Source organism: Coffea eugenioides, chromosome 11, assembly GCF_003713205.1.
Source record: "Coffea eugenioides isolate CCC68of chromosome 11, Ceug_1.0, whole genome shotgun sequence".
In the NCBI taxonomy this organism is placed as follows: Eukaryota; Viridiplantae; Streptophyta; class Magnoliopsida; order Gentianales; family Rubiaceae; genus Coffea; species Coffea eugenioides.
In genome coordinates this window covers 42793048-42814774 of record NC_040045.1, presented here as the reverse complement: position 1 = coordinate 42814774, position 21727 = coordinate 42793048, and the positions used below count along the sequence as shown (strand labels likewise).

The window sequence follows — 21727 nt, the reverse complement described above, 5'->3', positions numbered from 1 at the left end:
TTCAATAACTTTATAAATTTACGTTCAAATTTCAATTTTCAAATTTCAATTTTATCGAGGGCACCTTGAAATACATTCTAGATTTGTGAATCACACGTGCCTTCTTCAGCCCAACCAATGTAAGGATTTGTTTAAGATTTTTTGATACTTGGGTGACTAAATCGGCTGAACTTATAGAGCATTATATTTTGTCACGAGGAGCTTGCTATTTTTAAAAAGCAGGCTAATTTTATTGTAGCAGTTCAATGGTACAAGAAGAAGAAAATAGCTTATTTTCAAGAAAATTGGAATGAAAAGACCGCTTCAGATTTCTTTGTATTTTACCTCATTTTTCCTCCGCTTACATGTACACCATTTTTTTTTTTGACTCTCACGCACAGACGTACAAGAAACAGCAGATGACTAGCTAGAATCCCACAGTAGCCTTTCATGAACTGCAAATAATCCTCACTTGATAGAGGGCGCAACACCTCAAAGATTATCCTACCATGATGGTACACCACAAAATGAGTCCAATTTTAACCATAATGTATGATGATGTACTGCCGTCTTAAAATCTCAAATGTGGGAAAGTAAGCCCTAAAACATATAGCAGACATTGCAAAATTTCGCATTGCTCTGAACTTGGTGAAGCTTCAACCATGAAGCAGCATCACAGGACAGAAGTACGTCTTTCCTCTATTCTTACAAGAAGTTTTCCGGTCATCTCTTGAGATCCATGCATAATAAATAGGAAAAAGTATGCATCAGGCCTCGGAATCAGAATCTGAAGCTGACTCTGTATCTGAATGTGATTGGAAAGGTCTCAATCTGTTTGTATTGGCTTCTAAAGGTGGAAGTCCATCATCATCACTTGAATTGTCATTCTCCTCCATATTTGAAGTGTGCGACTGCAAATCCTGCTTCGAATTTCCTGAAGTTGCTGCTTTAAATACTTCTGGCCTGCACAGTTACAAGCAATAATCACCAAGCATAATAATTACATAAGCACCAAGATCCTTCTTATTGAGCGTGCATGTGAGCAGGCGCGTGAATGTTGTACCCAGAAAGTCAGTTTAGCCCTCGGGTTCCGAGCAGGAGGGGTGGCCTTAAAGATGTAATCAAACATATAACAGCAGCCCTTCCAGGATTACATACTAAGAAAGTTGGAGCTAGAACACCATGATGCATCTATTCACACTACTAAGCTCCTAATCAGGAGCAATTTTATCCAGCCATAGAAACTACAACTAAATTGATAATAACTAGAATAAACTACCTTAAAAAACCCCCAAAGAAAAGGAATGTGAAACAATCGCATCAAAGATATTGATCTCTATAATAAAAAATAAAAAGATATTGATCTCTAACTTTGTCACTTTTGCTACACCTTCTGGAAGTTTGGTATAAATGTCCACGAGGCAGATATTCATAGGAACAGAAGTCCCTTGCTATTAAGTAATATCTCCGGCCACTATCGAAAAAACAAATCATTAGGTTCTCAGACTATGTTACAAATTTATCTTGCAAAGGCATGGCGCAAAACATTAAATAACAAGAGAAAACAAAACAAACATAAACTCAAACTACGCACCATTCAGGAGATTTTTGGAGCACTTGTACTTGTTCATAAAAGAGAACCCGTATAACAACGCAACCTACTTTCCGACCAAATTCAGCTGCTTCCTCCCTTCCAGTCTCGTCAACCACCACAAAGTTCCCTATACATCAATTTTTCACGCACAAGAAAATAAGAACTTGATCAAAGTCTCAACTTTAATCATGCTAGAAATCCCCACTTCAAGAAAAATTTAAAAGAACAAACCTCGTTTTATCCACATGCTCTTTTGAAATTTTGCTGGAAATATAGCTAACGATCTCTCCCCTTTTGCATCCATTACCTTTTGATACATTCAAAACTGAATTAACAACCACTAAATATCTATTAATCTGCAAAAAACCACTAACCTATAGTTACATCACTCATAGAAGCTTCATTGTCAAGCCTTACTACATGAAAAACTTCGGCTATGCCCATCTATAGATGTATGGTTCGTATGGTTCGGTATAGTTGGGACAACGCCTTCTAATCAGAACAAATTTCAGAGTACAGCAGTATGCGATGCTGCTTCTGTTATGCATGACGCAACTAAAACAAATTATCCAACTTGATAATTAAATGTGGCCCTGAATGTAAAGGACATATTACCTCAATAAGATTGGAGCCCCGCAGGTCCACAACTTGCATGATGCTTTGCCCTTGTTGAAGCGTTAAGGTCTCTTCCTCAACAGCCCTCTTCAAATTTTTCCGTCCACCTCCCATGCCCTTTCTTCACTCTATTACTTTCTCTTCACTTTCTCAAGCTGAAACCAACAGGACCAAAACCACATGCAAGCAGAAGCAATTCCTCAAATGCCAGTCTTTCAGCAAGCCTTCATCAATTCCACAGTTCTGGAGAGGCAAGACTCGTATTTAAAGCAGGAAAGAAATATCTCCATAAAGTTCTACTAGTCATGCACATTTGATAGGGCAGGAGGCACCCCTTTTGGAGAGTGACACATGAAGGCAGAATTTTTTAGCACACCTCTGAGAAGTGATTAACTATCATTTGAAAGTATGTAGACTAGCCTATGACAAATGGTAGATTGTGACAGGAAGGTTTCGAGGCATGGTCACTCTTTTATGAGTTTGTCCCTAAGATGTGAAGGTCTGAATTGTTTACTGTTGGATCATGCCCTCTGAAAGATAACACTGTTGAAGGGTCATGAGGTTCAGTCAGATAAATAATTCAAGATGATGGAAATTTGTTTATATATATAGATGCATATTGACTTTAACTTCAGATCAAAGCTAGTTATGTAAAAAACCTATTATGAGTTCACAATAAAACCAAAACTAAAACCAACAGTATATATATGGTTCATAAAATCATTAGGTCATGGTAATAGTACATTAATCATGCATAAAAGGACAGAACATGGATACAATAGCACATATCATTCAAGTCAGCATTGTAATGGAGGTTTACAGCATTGTTGTAAATTAGTTTTACATAATTAGCATTTGATGCAAGGCTGGCGCTCACATTCTCAAGGATCCTTCAACGTGTTTCCTGTATCAACTATAAGTTATATCTCTATAATTTATCCATTAAATCATAAGAGAATTTATATAAAAAAAAAAAGAAAAAGATGCGTTGTGTTCTTGGACCATATTGTCAGCTAAAATCTTACAATAACTTAGTAACTGCTCCCCTATGTCAATTCTCTTTATCAAAGACATGATAGTATGCCTCCATTTTTTATCACCTCTACTTCACACAACACCTTTGGCAGTCAAAATTCAGAAAGAATTTACGTGCTCAAAAGATCGTAGAACAACCCACAAGTCTACTACTACATTATTCATATTTAACTAATCAAATACATAATCTTTACTCCAAAAAAAACTAGTAAAGTAAAATGTTAGAGAAAATATGCAGTACAATTTTTCTAGTTTCATGGCACATGGGAATTTTCTGTTCCTGTTATCTCCCAAAACAGGGGATGGGTAAACAAGAAAGAAAGTACTTCAAAATATTCACACACAATTCTAAAATTAAAACACTTCGCGTTCAAAGCACAGAGCATTAAACTTGATTTTAACCTTCTCTTCCAAAAAAGAAAGAAATTTTCAGATATGTATTCAAATGACATTCTATCAAGCATTTGGTGGGCTATAGCATAAAAGCTGAAAAGATTCTCAGCCAAGAGGACGAATGAAATACTACAACCACTAATGAGGTAAATAAAATATGACGGATGAGAATAGTAGATTCTATACCAAGGGTTGCAGCGGCCCTCGGGGAAATCAGTCTAACACCGGCAGCAGCGCGCAAGGTGGTGGTCTTGGTTGAAAAAAGAAGGGCAAAAAATCGGGACTAGGATGGCAACGGGGCGGGTTGGGGCGGGGGACCCCTCCCCCGTCTCCCGACCCGCTGCCTACAAACTCCCCCTGCCCCCGCTCCCCTCGCCCCCGCCCCGCCCCAGTTCCGCCCCGCTTCCCTCGCGGGTGTCTTTGCGGGTTAATAAAAATTTGTTATATAATTTTATTATGATTAAATTTTAGCAAATAATCAAGTACTAAAATATTAACACATCATCAAATTATTATTCATTGTAATTTTACAATTGAAACTTATAAAAATAATCAAATAAAAATTATTTGAATACAATCCAACATGATGAAATAAATATAATTAAAATAGTCAAGTTTTCACTTTTGGTACAAATACAATCACTAATTCATTATTGTGTTTGTGCTTTTTTTAAGAAAAAAATGTTATTGTATTAAGTGTAATTAGAGATTTAGTATAAATGTATTAGTAAATTTAGTATAATCAATTAATAATTTGTATTAGTACACATATATAATTATTAGTATAATTAATAATATCAATTATATTATATATACTAATAGACATTATATAATACATATAACTAATCATTATCATAAGTTTGTAACTAATTAAATTATATATTATATATATAATTATATACATATATATTTTATAGATTTATTTTTTTAAAGCGGGTGGCGGGGCGGAGGTACACTCCCCCGCCCCCCCGCCCTGTTTCTAAGCGAGGGGGAGGGGGAATTCCCCTCGCCCCCGCCCCACCCCCCGTCCCAATCCCCTCCCCATTAGCCCCCCGCGGGGCTGGTGACCGCGCCATTGCCATCCCTAATCGGGACAGCCCTCAAATAATTAAGTTTATAAATTTTTAGCCCTCCAATTATTAATTGTATAATTTTTGTCCCTCAAACTTGTAAAAGATTTATTTCTCACCCTTTTGGTTAGAGATAATTTTAGAAATTCCTCTAAGATTTTTAATAATATCACTTGACATTCCAAAAGTTTCAAAAATATTACTAACATCTCCTAAAATCATTTTTTTTTGTAACGATCTCAACATTGTATCATTAAAATATTCTTATAATAATCATTTTATGAGAGATATATATTTTTCTTCCAATTCCACTTTTTTTTTGTTTTCTTATATTGAATTTCCTACCAAATTGATTATAAATAAGATTTATATTATTTACCTAAACATTTTCTGTTCCATAATTTTTTTGCCTAAAAGGTGTTAAACTAGAAAAGATAATTTTGTCAATTCATATGCTGCGATAGTGATTAATGGCCCCCAGTTTACTGATGTGGGTGTTAAGTAATATTTCTAAAACTTGAAAGGTATCAAGTGATATTATCATGAACTTCAAAGATGTTTCTGAAGATATCTCTAGTCAAAATGGTGGAGAATATACCTTTTACAAATTTGAGGGACAAAAAATATGCACTTAATAGTTGAAGAATCAAAAGTTGATTAACTATATATATAGTTCGAGAACCATTTAGATTTTTTTACCCAAAAAGAAATAGTTAGTCGACGAGTTCTAAAATTTGATTTTTTCAATTTCTATGCCACCGGATCCTAAAAAAGTTTTATGCAAACGCATTCTTTCGAGAAAACGGAGAGGCATTATCCCGAGTCCTATGCGAAAAGCGCAAAGAGAAGAAAATCTGGCACACGTTTCTTATGTAACTCTGAGCGAGATCCGCCAACTTGAAGAATGTGCCGTAAGCAATAAAACAAATTTTTTTGTCTCATAATTATCATTATCAAATTATTTCATCATCCCAGATTACTGTAATTATGTAACTATTGAATATAAAACATAATTTTCAAGTGAAATATTTTCGATATGTGTTTTCCACTTGGACGCAGGCAGGCTAATTCCAACCGCTCTGGATGCTAATGATCAGCAAAGCAGAGAAACTTTAGCATCCTAATATCCATCCTCTGCAGTTAGCGGATGGTCTGGTCTGGTCAGTTTTAGTTCTTGGATTCTGCCTAACATCAACGACTGAAATTGCTGTTTAACCCCTGCAAGCCAAAACGCAACTGCTATTGTTAGTGCTTCAATGGCCATGGTATTGGCTTTTGCAAGTATGTTTGATAGCCAAATTCGTCCCTTCAACATTCCCAAACCATGCAAAAGGGCTGGAGTAACAGCATTCTTTTTGGCCATCAAGGTTGCTTTACCACTACTATGTCTCAATCTAGTTGCTTGGTCCATCTATGTTCTCATCTTGCTAGCCATCTTCAGTTTTCATGTGCTGCCGCTTCTGTGATGTATTGATCTAGTGCCAAATGCCAGTGGTATGCATGAAATTGTGTAACTTCTTTTATAGCCAGAAATTAATTTGTGCAATTTGAGAAGCCACGGCCAGAAAACGGGTAAAATTACTATTTTCCCCCAGTAGTTTTGTGTTTCCCCATTCAATCTCTTAATAGTGTAATAATATCAATTTAACATCCTTGTGATTCTATGTAAAAATAAATTTATGCAATTTGAAAAGCCACGGTGATAAAAAAACAAAAAAAAAGTTATATTACAATTTATCCCTTGTGGTTTTTAATTAATTCAAGGTTTTTCATGCTTCATCGTATAGTTAATTGTCGTACTACGAATTGACTAAAAAAATCAAAAATAATTGTTGGATCACTAAACCATTTGACAGGTGGGAGTTTATGGAACTAAGCATTTAGAATAGATGCCATATCTTTTATAATAGCATATATCTAAAACAACAGACAGGATGTCGCAAAAACAAACTGTCTCTCGATCCGTATAATAATCACCAATGCTTGCCATTTGGCGAAGTCTGGACTAATGGGACCGACGACTGGCTTAGTGGCTAGTGGTCAATTCTTCAGATGTTGCGAGGCTGTAATTACCCGGTTGGGACTCGAAAATAGACGGGATCAAAGTAGCAACTCATTTTCGAATTTAGGAGCACATTCTTCTTGTTGTCGGTCCGACCAAAATATTAACAAGAATAAGAGTAAGATTAACGGTCAGGACCAAGGTTTTTTCTTTTTTTTTTTTTCTTAAATGAAAGGAAGAAAGAAAAAGCTCTGGTCTCATAAACCTATGGGATCTCCAAATCTAAAAGTGAAGCTCCAAGATTTTAGTGAGGGTCAAATGACTCTTTTTGTTTTCATCCGTTTAATGCAAAAAGTTGAAGACTGCAGGAATGAATAGAGGGTTCAAATTTCTGGTTTTGATGAAAAAGGTCTCTCGAAATCAAAGACAAAAAAGTATGCAAACTTATAGAACCCCCTCTGGCTATTTGTCAACGGTCCTAGTCGAATTAATCAAGTTATTCGACTTGGCCTCGCAAATAATTTAGTCAAAGATTATGTGATAAGGTAATCGAGTTTTGAACTATTTGATAAGGTAATCGAATCGAGTCTGAATAACAATAATCAAAACTCAAGTTTTCATCAAACCTTATCGAGTAGTGTATTTATAATATCATTTTTAATTATTTATTATAAAATTATGAAATTTACTAAAAAAATCAAGCTTCAAAACTCAATTGAATTTGATTAAACTTGATTGAGCTCGACTAAAGTCAATTGAATTCAATTTGGTTGAATTCAAATTTGAGTTCGAATAAGGTAAAATAAATCCAAACTCAACTTTGAAGAATTCGATGAGTTTAAACTCAAATATTTTTATTCGAGTAGATTTCAAGTAGTGCACTATTCGAGATCTACTCGACTCAATAGCAGCCCTAGTTAGAGCAGAATTTTTCCTTCTTTTTTTTATTTTAAGAAGAGTTTTTTTTTTATTTTAAGAAGAGTTATGAGCAAAGTGTAATACTTGGAAGAGGCATTTTGCAATTAAATTTTTTTCTATTGGGGGTTTCTGGATTTCTTTGGTAAATAGACATTTTTCTGTCCCTTTTAACATTGACCGAAGGCAATGGAGATAGAATTTGCAGACAGGAACAGTATTGCATCAATTAAGAAAAACCGTCGCATATTAGCTGGCTGCTGAAAATACAGCCAGCTGACCTCTTCATCAAGCCATGAATTCTACAAGCACTTGTACCTAAACCCATTTCGCCATATAAGTGGACTTACAAGTTCTGATAAATAAAAGAGTAACAAACTTGTAAACTTGTTTTCAATATTTATTAGAAGTGATAAACAAGTTATTAGTGAAAAAATGAAGCCTCATTCGAAACAAAATGTAAAATCAAATACTATTCTTATGCAAAAAGTTCAAAGTCAAAGGTTAATTTTGTACCTATGAGTACTATTTTACCCACCCCATTCATAACTTGAATCATCAAACCAACCCAACGCAATTATTAAGCTAACATTTATAACCTAAATTGGGAGTGGGTTTTTTTCACCCTAGCTAGGGTTTTGAACAAATCAAATCGAGTCGAGTTTTGGTCTAGTTATATCGAGTCTTGACTTAATTTTATCAAACTCAAATTCAATGAACTCTCAATGTAAAACTCAAACTCGATGTCGAACTCAAATTTGAGTCAAGTCGAGCTTAAGCTCAAGCTTGAATTTGAGCTAAGTCGATCGAGCTAAGTCGATCTCGAGCTCAAATTTAAGAAATAAAAAATAATTATTTTATTTTTCAAAATAAATGAAATAGTTTTTTCTTAACAAATAATAAAATATTAGGAACATATATGTAATTTTATTATTAATATATATATATAATCAAGTCGGTTAGCAAACTAATGAGTTGAGTATCTTTGAATTTAAGTTCGATCTCGAACTCAACTTGGTTAGTTCGTACTCCACTCAATCTGCTCGCGATCAACTCGTGAGCAAGTGGCTCAACTCATATGTAGCCCTAGTCCTAGGCATATAGTGTTAGAAAATACTACTAAAACTAAGTAAAACTAGAATATGGCTTTGACGCGAATAGATTCACTTTTTTGGAAATTAATTTGTCCCCACTATTTGCTATCGGGTTTGTGACAACTCTCTCTAGGAATTACAAAGCCAAATCTAGAACTTCCTTATAGCAATATAAAGAAATTCTCTGAAGAACATTTAGAGAATTTTTGTTTTGACTAGAAGAAGAAGAATGAAAGAAATAATGGAAAAAGTTAGAGTATAGCAAATGAGGTCTACAACTTTTATTTATAATAATAATTTAGACAACTCTTAAAGAAGATGTGTCTCTTTAGATATATACACTCTTATATGCATATACATTTTCATGAACAGGCATCTCTTAATGAATAGGTAACTCTTTGTCAATAGATACCATTTATTAAATAGACATCTTTTGAATAACAAGCACCTCTTAATCAATGAATATCTTTTATCAATAGGTGCATTTTAATATATCACTTTTCATTCTCCTCTAACTTCCACGAAATACATCAATAACTATATCCAACATATAGTACAAGGGAAAAAAATTGGGAATGGATTGTTTCATCCCAGCCATACAGTACAAGGGAAAAAAAAAGAAAGAAATGCTGGGAATGTAGGAGTGTTATCAGATTTCTTGCTGCGGGCACTAACATATACTAAGTTGAAAAAAGACAAAACCTTAGTGCAAAAAGCCTAAAAAGGCATCCAGTTGAAATCTACTAACCTCGTTCTTGCATCCGTGCGTTGCATCACCCACTGTCACCCAAGTCGCATCATTAAATATCACGTACAGCTTTCTCTTTTTTATTTCACCAAAAATATGCAAAGCTCAAAACTCACACAAAGGCCACAAACACGTTTGAACCCAAAATGGTAGCAACACCAAAACACCAAGTTATGATCTTTATATATATGTATATATTATTTTAATAGTAAAGTTATATATATTCTTAATATTTTTATAATCTATTAACAAAAAATGACTATTTTATTTAATTTTTAAATTCGAGCAGGGTTGAATTCGAATTCAACTAGACTTGAATTTGAGCTCGAGTTTGAGCTCGATTGAAAGCACCTTGTATTCGAGTTTGGTAAAATAGAGTCGAGTTCGATTCGATTAGATTGAAATTTAACTCGATTCGATTGATTTTTAACCCCAATTAAGACTCAAAATAGACTGGATCAAAGTAAATAATTTTTGAATGTAGAGAGCACATCTTTCTTGTTGTTAGTCTTACCAAATTTAACAAGAATAAGAGTAAGACTAACGGTTAGAAATAATGTTTTTTCCTTTTTCTTTTTCTTTTTTTTAATGAAAGGAAGAAAGAAGAAACGCAGGTCTTATAAACCTATAGTGACCTCCAAAGACTAAAAGTGAAGCTCCAAAATTTTGGTAAGTGTCAAAGCTCTGTTTTTAAACTCGGACCGGACCGGCAGATCGAACCGGGAACCGGCCATTTGTCCGGTCCGAGTTAACCCTAAAAATCGGAAAATTCAAAACTCGGTCAAATCAAGTCAAAAATCAGGTTTGACCGGAAAAATAAGAATCGAGTCACTTTTTTTTTTTTACTTTTTTTGAAAGGTCAAAATATTTTTAATATTATGTTTTACCCCCTAGGTTGTTAAAAATTATTAATATGCCTCAAATATTTCATACTTTATAAATGTTGTCTTAAAGTTTGGTGTTATTTTTCAATTAAATCCATAATTTTAATTCTAAACTTATTAATGCTCATTAAATAATATAAATTGCTACTTGATTGTTCTAATTTCTTTGTATTTTCTTGTTAAATATATTTGAAATATCAAATATATATGAATATACCGAAGAACAACAAATTCTGCGAAGAGCAAAAGAAAGATGAGTGAAGAAGAAAACGGTACCGGAATGAGCCGGCGGTCTTCTGAAAACAAAAAGATTGCTTTATTTTGAACTTTTTTAAGATCCAACACCCTTTCTTAAAAATCTTTAAAATAAAAAAATTTCCTTTTTCCGAATATGTTTCAACTTATTTTCATTTTTTTTCAGGGGATAATGGATTTAAACGATTTGTACGCGATGCTAGTGAGCAACCAACAGTGGAATAAAGTGGTGGAGGATGGTTCAAGAAGAGTATTCTTAATATGAGAAAGCCTTACATGAATTTAGTCACGTTGACAACTGCTATAGGAGGTTTATTAGTTGCTTTCTTGTCATATTTAGGTTCTGCAGCACAGGGAGAATCGTTGGAACGGATTGAACGAAAAATAAGCCGATTCCATGAAGATATGTGCTTGCTTAGTCAGATTCAAGTTGAGATTGTCATTGAGAATCAGCACGAAAAAGTGTCTGATTTGACTCTCAAAGAAAAATTCAAGCCAAGATCGAGGAAGGAAAATTGGAAGTACAGAAGGAGGATATGAGTGAGGAAATTGATATGGAGAAGATTAAGATTTTCCATGAAGACTTTGGACATCACTATGACTGAGAAATGGTACGTGATTTCCTTTTCTTCACTTTTTTCTTTTTTTCATGAGAGCTGCTCATGTCTCATCGTCTTGTTTAATTCAATGATTTTGTTGCATCAAAGCTGGTGTCCAGAGCTGGATACCAGTATTATCGAGGATGATGGTGCTGCTCCAGACACTGAGAATAAGGGTGATGAGCGTGATGAGGAGGATTCTGCTGCAAATGGATTTGGGGACTTCATATTTGTATTTTGTTAGGATTTTAGTTCAATTTTATTATATTATTAGATAGTTATTATGTATTACTTATCTTAGATAGAAAGTGGAGATGATGGATCCTGTGACGACTTAAATATTTCGGCATCAGCAATGCCAAGATGGCGTATTTGCTTTGGCTTTAAAATTTGTTGTAGTGTTGTCTTGGAAACCAATATCAAATGCCTTCTCCTTAATGTTTCGCATAAACTGCTACTGCCCTTTTTTTCGCCACCAAGTCAGTCCTCTTTTACTGTATATGTAATGTTGTGAATCCCAATATCCGATATTCTAGTGTTTTGCATCAATTAATTACTCAAGTACTAAGATCAGAATTATTACACTTCATATATTAGTCATTTCTTGAATTGTGACTTCATCTCGTTTGTTTCTTGCCAAGCTAACTAGAACATGAAGACTATTTGCCTAGCATTCCAACACGCGTATATGAATTCTAGGATATGTAGGATTGCTGTTTCCTTTTTACTTGATGAATTAGTCTTCGTCTACATAGGTCAAAGGTGATCCCTTCTCTTAATTTAAGCTCTTACTGTTTATTTTGTTTGGAAAGCTTAGAGAAGCTGAACTTAAGATCTTAAAATTTCCAACCATTTGCAACACAAAAGTAGCTCTTACCATTTGATTTCAGTCGTTATTTTAGCCTGGCATGCGAATTTCCTTGACTTTACCGGAAATTTTGTTGACTCTACCCTAACGTCAACAGGTGACATCTGATGGGTCAAACCACTTTTCAACGATTGACATCAATATAGTGCTGTAATTGTTTTTGGTGATGAAGCTTATATCAGAGCCACTCTATCAATTTTTGGTTTGACTGTAAGTTAATTTCCAGGCTTTTATCTTAATTTGGGGAATGAAATCGAGCTTTAGAATCATATATATCAGGGGAGGGGCAGAGAAAAGAAAAGAATGGATTATTCTTGAGTATGGCATTAGTAATACGTCAATTGATGATTGGATAGGAGTCTTCTCTCCTGCCAATTTTAGGTATAAGAAGAAGTTTGCATCTTGTGAACTAAATTCAACGTCCTTCTATGATAGTAGTAGCACATCTTCTTTTACAGTGTTACCCTGCCGAATCTTTGAGTCAGCTATTGTTGGCAAGTGCTTATTATTCTATGAGCAAAATGTCTATTGATATTCGTGGCATCTCGTAACTAATTAGTTAACATATATTTTTATGATATGCTTATGGCATGAAATGATGCTTAGATGACTGTCACATGGACAAATGGTTATGGACTTGATGAAGCAGAACCTTTCTTTTGTAGAATAGGGTCTGCAAGAAGAAGCTTTCTAGTCTAGCAGTTACATTACCTTTTGACCATAACACCATGTGTGGAGCAATATTACACTCCTCCAGATTACTTATGACCTGTGTACTAAAAATAAATAATCGTTCTTGATATCAGCTAAATAAATCATTTTTTTAGTATATATTCCAACGCCCGCCTGTGATTAGGACATGGTGTACTTTAATCTAAATGAAATCAAGTGCACAAGCGCACATGCACGATCAAAATTACCCAAGAATTGGTTACTTCCATCTTCATGTACACAATAATCTATAGCTTGCTCATGCATTTATATATGACAAAAAGCATCAATAGCTAAGTTTTTCAACATCAGTCATCTGCAACTGTTTGAAGCTGTTGCAGAAATATACCACCATGCATGGTGATCTTGAGTTGGATAGAATTTTCAAACACCGTTCCGCGGTTAACCTGCGCACTAACACCGTTCTGGAGTCCCTGCAGCTACACACAGGCCACAGACACGTAGACACGTTAACCTGCGCACAGGTCATAGACAGTGTACACAGACATTTTTCAAACCCAAGAGGGTAGGAATGTCGGGTCGATGTATTAGAAATGATATCTTGGAACGGATGTAAAGCTAAACAAATTGCTTCTGCTGCAAGAACCGAAGAACAACAGATTCTATGAAGAGCGAAAGAAAGATGAGTGAAGAAGAAAACAGTACCGGAATGAGCCGGCGGTCTTCTGAAAACAAAAAGATTGCTTTATTTTGAACTTTTTTAAGATCCAACACCCTTTCTTAAAAATCTTTAAAATAAAAAAATTTCCTTTTTCCGAATATGTTTCAACTTATTTTCATTTTTTTCAGGGGATAATGGATTTAAACGATTTGTACGCGATCCTAGTGAGCAACCAACAGTGGGACAAAGTGGTGGAGGATGGTTCAAGAAGAGCATTCTTAATATGAGAAAGCCTTACATGAATTTAGTCACGTCGACAACTGCTATAGGAGGTTTATTAGTTGTTTTCTTGTCATATTTAGTTTCTGCAACACAGGGAGAATCGTTGGAACGGATTGAACGAAAAATAAGCCGATTCCATGAAGATATGTGCTTGCTTAGTCAGATTCAAGTTGAGATTGTCATTGAGAATCAGCACGAAAAAGTGTCTGATTTGACTCTCAAAAAAAAATTCAAGCCAAGATCGAGGAAGGAAAATTGGAAGTACAGAAGGAGGATATGAGTGTGGAAATTGATATGGAGAAGATTAAGATTTTCCATGAAGAATTTGGACATCACTATGACTGAGAAATAGTACATGATTTCCTTTTCTTCACTTTTTTCTTTTTTTCATGAGAGCTGCTCATGTCTCATCGTCTTGTTTAATTCAATGATTTTGTTGCATCAGAGCTGGTGTCCAAAGCTGGATACCAGCATTATCGAGGATGATGGTGCTGCTCCAGACACTGAGAATAAGGGTGATGAGCGTGATGAGGAGGATTCTGCTGCAAATGGATTTGGGGACTTCATATTTGTATTTTGTTAGGATTTTAGTTCAATTTTATTATATTATTAGATAGTTATTATGTATTACTTATCTTAGATAGAAAGTGGAGATGATGGATCCTGTGACGACTTAAATATTTCGGCATCAGCAATGCCAAGATGGCGTATTTGCTTTGGCTTTAAAATTTCTTGTAGTGTTGCCTTGGGAACCACTATCAAATGCCTTCTCCTTAATGTTTCGCATAAACTGCTACAGCCCTTTTTTTTTTCGCCACCAAGTCAGTCCTCTTTTACTGTATATGTAATGTTGCGAATCCCAATATCCGATATTCTAGTGTTTTGCATCAGTTAATTTCTCAAGTTGTAAGATCAGAATTATTACACTTCATATATTAGTCATTTCTTGAATTGTGACTTAATCTCGCTTGTTTCTGGCCAAGCTAACTAGAACATGAAGACTATTTGCCTAGCATTCCAACACGCATATATGAATTCTAGGTTAAGTAGGATTGCTGTTTCCTTTTTACTTGATGAATTAGTCTTCGTCTTCATAGGTCAAAGGTGATCCCTTCTTTGAATTTAAGCTCTTACTATTTATTTTGTTTGGAAAGCTCGGAGAAGCTGAACTTAAGATCTTAAGGGTGTGTTTGGATTGCCATTTTCTGCCAGAAAATTGCGTCATTTTTCGTGATCACATTTTTCTATTACCTTTTTCTCTCACACGTATCAAATCGCTACAGTATTTTTTCCATGGAAAGTAACGAAAAATATAATCCAAACGGGGCCTTAATTTCCAACTATTTGCTACACAAAAGTAGCTCTTACCGTTTGATTTCAGTCGTTATTTTAGGCTGGCATGCGAATTTTCTTGACTTTACTGGGAATTTTGTTGACTCTACCCAAACGTCAACAGGTGACATCTAATGGGTCAAACCACTTTTCAACGATTGACATCAATATAGTGTTGTAATTGCTTTTGGTGATGAAGCTTATATCAGAGCCACTCTATCAATTTTTGGTTTGACTGTAAGTTAATTTCCAGGCTTTTGGCATCTCTTAATGAATGGGTAACTCTTTGTCAATAGATACCATTTATTAAATAGACATCTTTTGAATAACAAGCACCTCTTAATCAATGAATATCTTTTATCAATGGGTGCATTTTAATATATCACTTGTCATTCTCCACTAACTTTCACGAAATACATCAATAATCATATCCAACATATAGTACAAGGGAAAAAAATTGGGAATGGATTGTTTCATCCCAACTATACAGTACAAGGGGAAAAAAAAGAAAGAAATGCTGGGAATGTAGGAGTGTTATCAGATTTCTTGCTGCGGGCACTAATATATACTAAGTTGAAAAAAGACAAAACCTTAGTGCAAAAAGCCTAAAAAGACATCCAATTGAAATCTACTAACCTCATTCTTGCATCTGTGCGTTGCATCACCCACTGTCACCCAAGTCGCATCATTAAAATCACGTACAGCGTTGTATTTTCTTGTTAAATATATTTCAAAATCAAATATATATGAATATACCTTTATTAATATTAACATGTTATTAGATATTTTACATATAATATTTTAATTTTAAAATAATTTTTATTTATAACATCATCCGGTTCAACCCTGATCAAATCCGATCGAACCCATTAACCCCTGACCCCTGAATTCGACCGAGTCGATATCTGGTCCGATTCTGAAAATATAATGTCAAAGGGCTCCTTTTTTCATCTGTTTGGTGCAAAAAGTTGAAGCTGCAGGAATGAATAAAGGGTTCAAATCTCTGGTTCTGATGGAAAGGGTTTCTCACAAACAAAGACAAAAATAGTCCTCCTCCACGTTCCATCTCATCTGGAGCTCAAGTTTTTCCTTTTTTTTCTTTTTTGAGAAGAGTTATGCATAAAGTGTAATGCTTGAAGGAGGCATTTTGTAATTAATTTTTTTTTGTTGTTAGGGGGGAAAGAGGGGTTTGAATTTCTTTGGTAAAGAACCAAAAAGATACACTGACCAAAGGCAACAAAGATGAAATTTGAAGACAGCAACAGTACTGCATCAAATGGAGAAAAAAATCGCCGCACCCTGAAAATATAGCCAGCTGGCCTCTTCATTTAACCATTTCACTGGAATAATTCTACAAGAGTTTGTTCCCAAGCCCATTTCGCCATATCACTGGACTTACACGTTTAGTAAAGAGTAAACAAGTTACTACTAGTGAAAAAAAAAGAAGTCTCATGCAAAACAAAATATAAAATCTTATTCTAATGCAAAAAGTTCAAAGTCAAAGGTTAATTTTGTACCCAAATAGTAGTAAACCAATACTATTTTACCCATCCCATTCCTAACCTGAATCATCAAACCAACCCAACCTAATTATTAAGCTAACATTTATCACCTAAATTGAGAGTGGGTTGTTTCATCCCGGCCATACAATATAAAGGGAAAAAAGGAAAGAAATGCTGAGAATGTTAGAGTATCAAATTTCTTGCTTAGGAAGCTTATAACTATATATGTTTAGAAATGACAAAACCTTCAGTGCATAAGGAGTGAAATGCCATCTAGAGTCCAAACCCACTAAACCCATTCTAGTGTCTCTGTAGTCAACACTCCATCAAATTTCACGTACTACGTATAACTTTATCTTTGTTGTTTCACCAAAAATATGCAAAACTCAAAACTTGCATACAAGCCACACACACGTTCAAACCCAAGATGGCACCAAGTTTATTTTTTTTAACACATCGAAAAATCGTCCAACGCTATGAAAACAAATCAAAGAAAATCTGCACAGGAGAGGTATAAAAAAGGAGTTGAGATATTAGGTTTAAAAAAATCAAATGTTTGATTAGTAATAGTATATACAAGCCACCATTTCTCATGTTTGTTGTGACATCTCATGTAATGATTATATAAGTCGAAAGTATTATCCCTTGAAAATAAACTAAAAACACATCAGTAATACCAATAAGAAAAACCATTTATACACATAATAAACATGCAAACTTATCACATAGAATTATGATGTTTAAAAAACCTTAAACAAAAAATTTAATAATTTTTGTGTTTGCTTCTGTTCTTCATAGAAAAGCGCACACACAAAGAGTACACTAAATAAGTGGGTAATTGTTTTGAAGGATAGGAATATCAAATGCTCGTATAATCTTAGAGAATGTTATCACAGAGAGAAAGAAGAGATAGACAATAGAAAGAAAAAGAAAGAGAAAAACAACTAGTATCAAGAAAGAGAGAAGAACAAAAGAGTCTAGAAAGAGCAAAAGAAGGAAATGAGCGAAAAAGAATAAGGTGCTTAGTTGTGTTAGTTGTTTTCCATTTTTCTTTATTTTAGACTTAGGGTGCGTTTGATAAAATTGAAATTTAAAATCTGAAGTTTGAATCCATTAAATTATTGAATTGTTAAATATTAAATCAAATACAATTGAATGTATATTACATTCAGTGATAAGTGAATAGCTAATCACTTATTTTTTAGAATAAGTTTTGTTTAGAAAATTCAGTACCACTTAATAAATTCATATGTTCAAGTTTTTGTTATTAAATGCGTTTGAACATATTAAGATCTGAATCTATTAAATTTAAGTGTTGAATTAAGTGAATAAATAGGGCCTTAGTCTTAATTGGTACCGAAAAAATCACTGCCAACCATTTTCTAAAGACAGAAAGATCATTTTATTTTTTACTTTTTTTAAGACCCTAGCACCCTCCAATGTCTTATCTAATTTCAACTCTATCCCATATGTGCCTTGATTTGGATTTTGCTATTTCCTTTTTTTTTTTCCTTTTTTTAAATTTTTCTAGAAATCTTCAGAAATAAAAAAAATATTTGTTACATTTTTATGAGTAAATTTTATATACACTATCAGTGTGTACACAATTATGGTTGGATGGATAACATATGAGCAAATTTTATACATGTGTTATATATCTAATGGTAATAGTGTATTGATTGACAATATATATGTAGAAAAAATATTTGTTACATTCTTTTTTTCGATTATGTTTCAACTTGTTTTGGATTTTCTTTGTAGCAGACAAGAAATTTAAAAAATTTGTAGAGGATGCTACTGAGGAGCCCTCCAACTCCGGCCTGTGATTAGGACATGGTGTACTTTAATCTAGATGAAATCAAGCGCGCAAGCGCATATGCATGATCAAAATTATCCCAGAATTAGTTACTTCCATCTACATGTACACAATAATCTATAGCTTGCTCATGCATTTATGTATGACAAAAAGCATCAATAGCTAATTTTTTCTACATCAATCATCTGCAATTGTTTGAAGCTGTTGCAGAAATATACCATAATGCATGCTGATCTTGAGTTGGATAGAATTTTTTAACACCATTTCGGCGTTAACCTGCGCACTAACACCGTTCTGGCATCCCTACAGCTGAACACAGGCCACAGACATGTAGACACGTTAACCTGCGCACAGGTCATAGACAGTGTACACAGACATTTTTCAAACCCAAGATAGTAGGAATGCCGGGTCGATGTATTAGAAATGATATATTGGAACGGATGTAAAGCTAAACAAATTGCTTCTACTGCAAGAATCGAAGAACAACAGATTCTGTGTAGAGCGAAAGAAAGATGAGTGAAGAAGAAAACGGTACCGGAATGAGCCGGCGGTCTTCTGAAAACAAAAAGATTGCTTTATTTTGAACTTTTTTAAGATCCAACACCCTTTCTTAAAAATCTTTAAAATAAAAAAATTTTCTTTTTCCGAATATGTTTCAACTTATTTTCATTTTTTTTTCAGGGGACAATAGATTTAAACGATTTGTACGCGATGCTAGCGAGCAACCAACAGTGGGACAAAGTGGTGGAGGATGGTTCAAGAAGAATATTCTTAATATGAGAAAGCCTTACATGAACTTAATCACGTTGACAGCTGCTATAGGAGGTTTATTAGATGCTTTCTTGTCATATTTGGGTTCTGCAGCACAGGGAGAATCGTTGGAATGGATTGAACGAAAAATAAGCCGATTCCATGAAGATATGTGCTTGCTTAGTCAGATTCAAGTTGAGATTGCCATTGACAATCAGCACGAAAAAGTGTCTGATTTGACTCTCGAAGAAAGAATTCAAGTCAAGATCGAGGAAAGGAGAATTGGAAGTACGGAAGGAGGATATGAGTGAGAAAATTGATATGGAGAAGATTAGGGTTTTCTTTGAAGATTTTGGACATCACTATGACCGAGAAATGGTTTCCTTTTCTTCAATTTTTTCTTTTTTTTCATGAGAGCTGCTCATGTCTCATCGTCTTGTTTAATTCAATGATTTTGTTGCATAAAAGCTGGTGTCCAGAACTGGATACCAGCATTATCGCGGATGATGGTGCTGCTCCAGACACTGAGAATAAGGGTGACGAGCGTGATGAGGAGGATTCTGCTGCAAATTGATTTGGAGACTTCATATTTGCATTTTGTTAGGATTTTAGTTAAATTTTATTATATTATTAGATAGTTATTATGTATTACTTATCTTAGACAGAAAGTGGAGATGATGGATCCTGTGACAACTTAAATATTTCGGCATCGGCAATGCCAAGATGACGTATTTGCTTTGGCTTTCAAATTTCTTGTAGTGTTGCCTTGGGAACCACTATCAAATGCCTTCTCCTTAATGTTTCGCATAAACTGCTACTACCCTTTTTTGTTCGCCACCATGTCAGTCCTCTTTTACTGTATATGTAATGTTACGAATCCCAATATCCGATATTTTAGTGTTTTGCATCAGTTAATTTCACAAGATGTAAGATCAGAATTATTACACTTCATATGTTAGTCATTTCTTGAATTGTGACTTAATCTCGCTTGTTTCTTGCCAAGCTAACTAGAGCATGAAGACTATTTGCCTAGCATTCCAACACGCGTATATGAATTCTAGGTTATGTAGGATTGCTGTTTCCTTTGTACTTGATGAATTAGTCTTCGTCTTCATAGGTCAAAGGTGATCCATTCTCTTAATTTAAGCTCTTACTGTTTATTTTGTTTGGAAAGCTCGGAGAAGCTGAAATTAAAATCTTGAGGGTGTGTTTGGATTGCCATTTTCTATCAGAAAATTGCGTCGTTTTCCGTGATCAAAATTTTCTATTATCTTTTTTCCTCACATACATCAAATCACAACAGTATTTTTTCTATGAAAAGTGATGAAAAATGCAAACCAAATGGGGCCATAATTTCCAACCATTTGCAACACAAAAGTAACTCTTACTATTTGATTTCAGTCGTTATTTTAGGCTGCTATGCGAATTTCCTTGGCTTTGCTGGGAATTTTGTTGACTCTACCCAAACTTCAACAGATGACATCTGATGGGTCAAACCACTTTTCAACGATTGACATCAATATAGTGCTGTAATTGCTTTTGGTGATGAAGCCTATATCAGAGCCACTTTATTCATTTTTGGTTTGACTGTAAGTTAATTTCCAGGCTTTTGTCTTAATTTGGGGAATGAAATCGAGCTTTAGAATCATATATATCAGGGGAGGGGCAGAGAAGAGAAAAGAATGGATTATTCTTGAGTATGGCATTAGTAATACGTCAATTGATAATTGGATAAGAGTCTTCTCTCCTGCCAATTTCAGGTATAAGAAGAAGTTTGCCTCTTATTAACTAAATTCAACGTCCTTCTATGATTGCAGTAGCACCTCTTCTTCTATAGTGTTACCCTGCCGAATCTTTGAGTCGGCTCTTGCTGGCAAGTGCTTATTATTCTATGAGCAAAATGTCTATTGATATTCGTGGCATCTCGTAACTAATTAGTTAACATATATCTTTATGATATGCTTATGGCATGAAATGATGCTTAGATGACTTTCACATAGACAAGTGGTTATGGACTTGATGAAGCAGAACCTTTCTTTTGTAGAATGGGGTCTGCAAGGAGAAGCTTTCTAGTCTAGCAGTTACATTGACTTTTGACCATAACACCATGTGTGGAGCAATATTACACTTCTCCAGATTACTTATGACCTGTGTACTAAATATAAATAATCGTTCTTGATATCAGCTAAATAAATCATTTTTTTAGTATATATTCCAACGCTCGCCTGTGATTAGGACATGGTGTACTTAATTTAATCTAAATGAAATCAAGCGCGCAAGCGCACATGCACGATCAAAATTACCCCAGAATTGGTTTCTTCCATCTTCATTTACACAATAATCTATAGCTTGCTCATGCATTTATGTATGACAAAAAGTTTTTCTACATCAGTCATCTGCAGCTGTTTGAAGCTGTTGCAGAAATATACCACCATGCATGCTGATCTTGAGTTGGATAGAATTTTCCTTGAATACCATGATAAAATTTCTATATTGATTTTAGTACTTTTAACCCTTAACACTCTATCTATATTTCATCCTCAACCAATAATATTGCTTTACCAACAGACAGCAAAATAGTCAGCAATACTCGATCATCAGTAATGTCAAATTCTTCAAGCGCTCCTGCCAGAACTGTCTGGATTCCTTCAAACTAGTTTT

The 21727-nt window shown here is 34.5% G+C and overlaps 1 protein-coding gene across 1 annotated transcript; it reads right to left on the bottom strand.

Moving 5' to 3' along the window:
• Positions 1 to 284: 284 nt before the first annotated feature.
• LOC113752905 (probable RNA-binding protein EIF1AD) lies at positions 285 to 3903 on the bottom strand. Its single transcript, XM_027296950.1, has 5 exons — positions 3803 to 3903; positions 2189 to 2431; positions 1805 to 1880; positions 1574 to 1700; positions 285 to 942 (listed from the first exon to the last, which is right to left on the bottom strand). Exons 2-5 carry the CDS (start codon positions 2300 to 2302, stop codon positions 747 to 749), a joined length of 513 nt encoding a protein of 170 aa, XP_027152751.1. The 5' UTR covers positions 2303 to 2431; positions 3803 to 3903; the 3' UTR covers positions 285 to 746.
• Between the last annotated feature and the right edge of the window lie 17824 nt (positions 3904 to 21727).

Bases quoted from the DNA above. Each gene is read 5' to 3' on its own strand.
- LOC113752905 (XM_027296950.1), bottom strand. From the start codon at position 2,302: ATGGGAGGTGGACGGAAAAATTTGAAGAGGGCTGTTGAGGAAGAGACC. The intron at 1,881-2,188 runs GTAATATGTCCT...ATGTATCAAAAG, and splicing joins GGGGCTCCAATCTTATTGAG to GTAATGGATGCAAAAGGGGA. The intron at 1,701-1,804 runs GTTTGTTCTTTT...ATTGATGTATAG, and splicing joins GAGCATGTGGATAAAACGAG to GGAACTTTGTGGTGGTTGAC.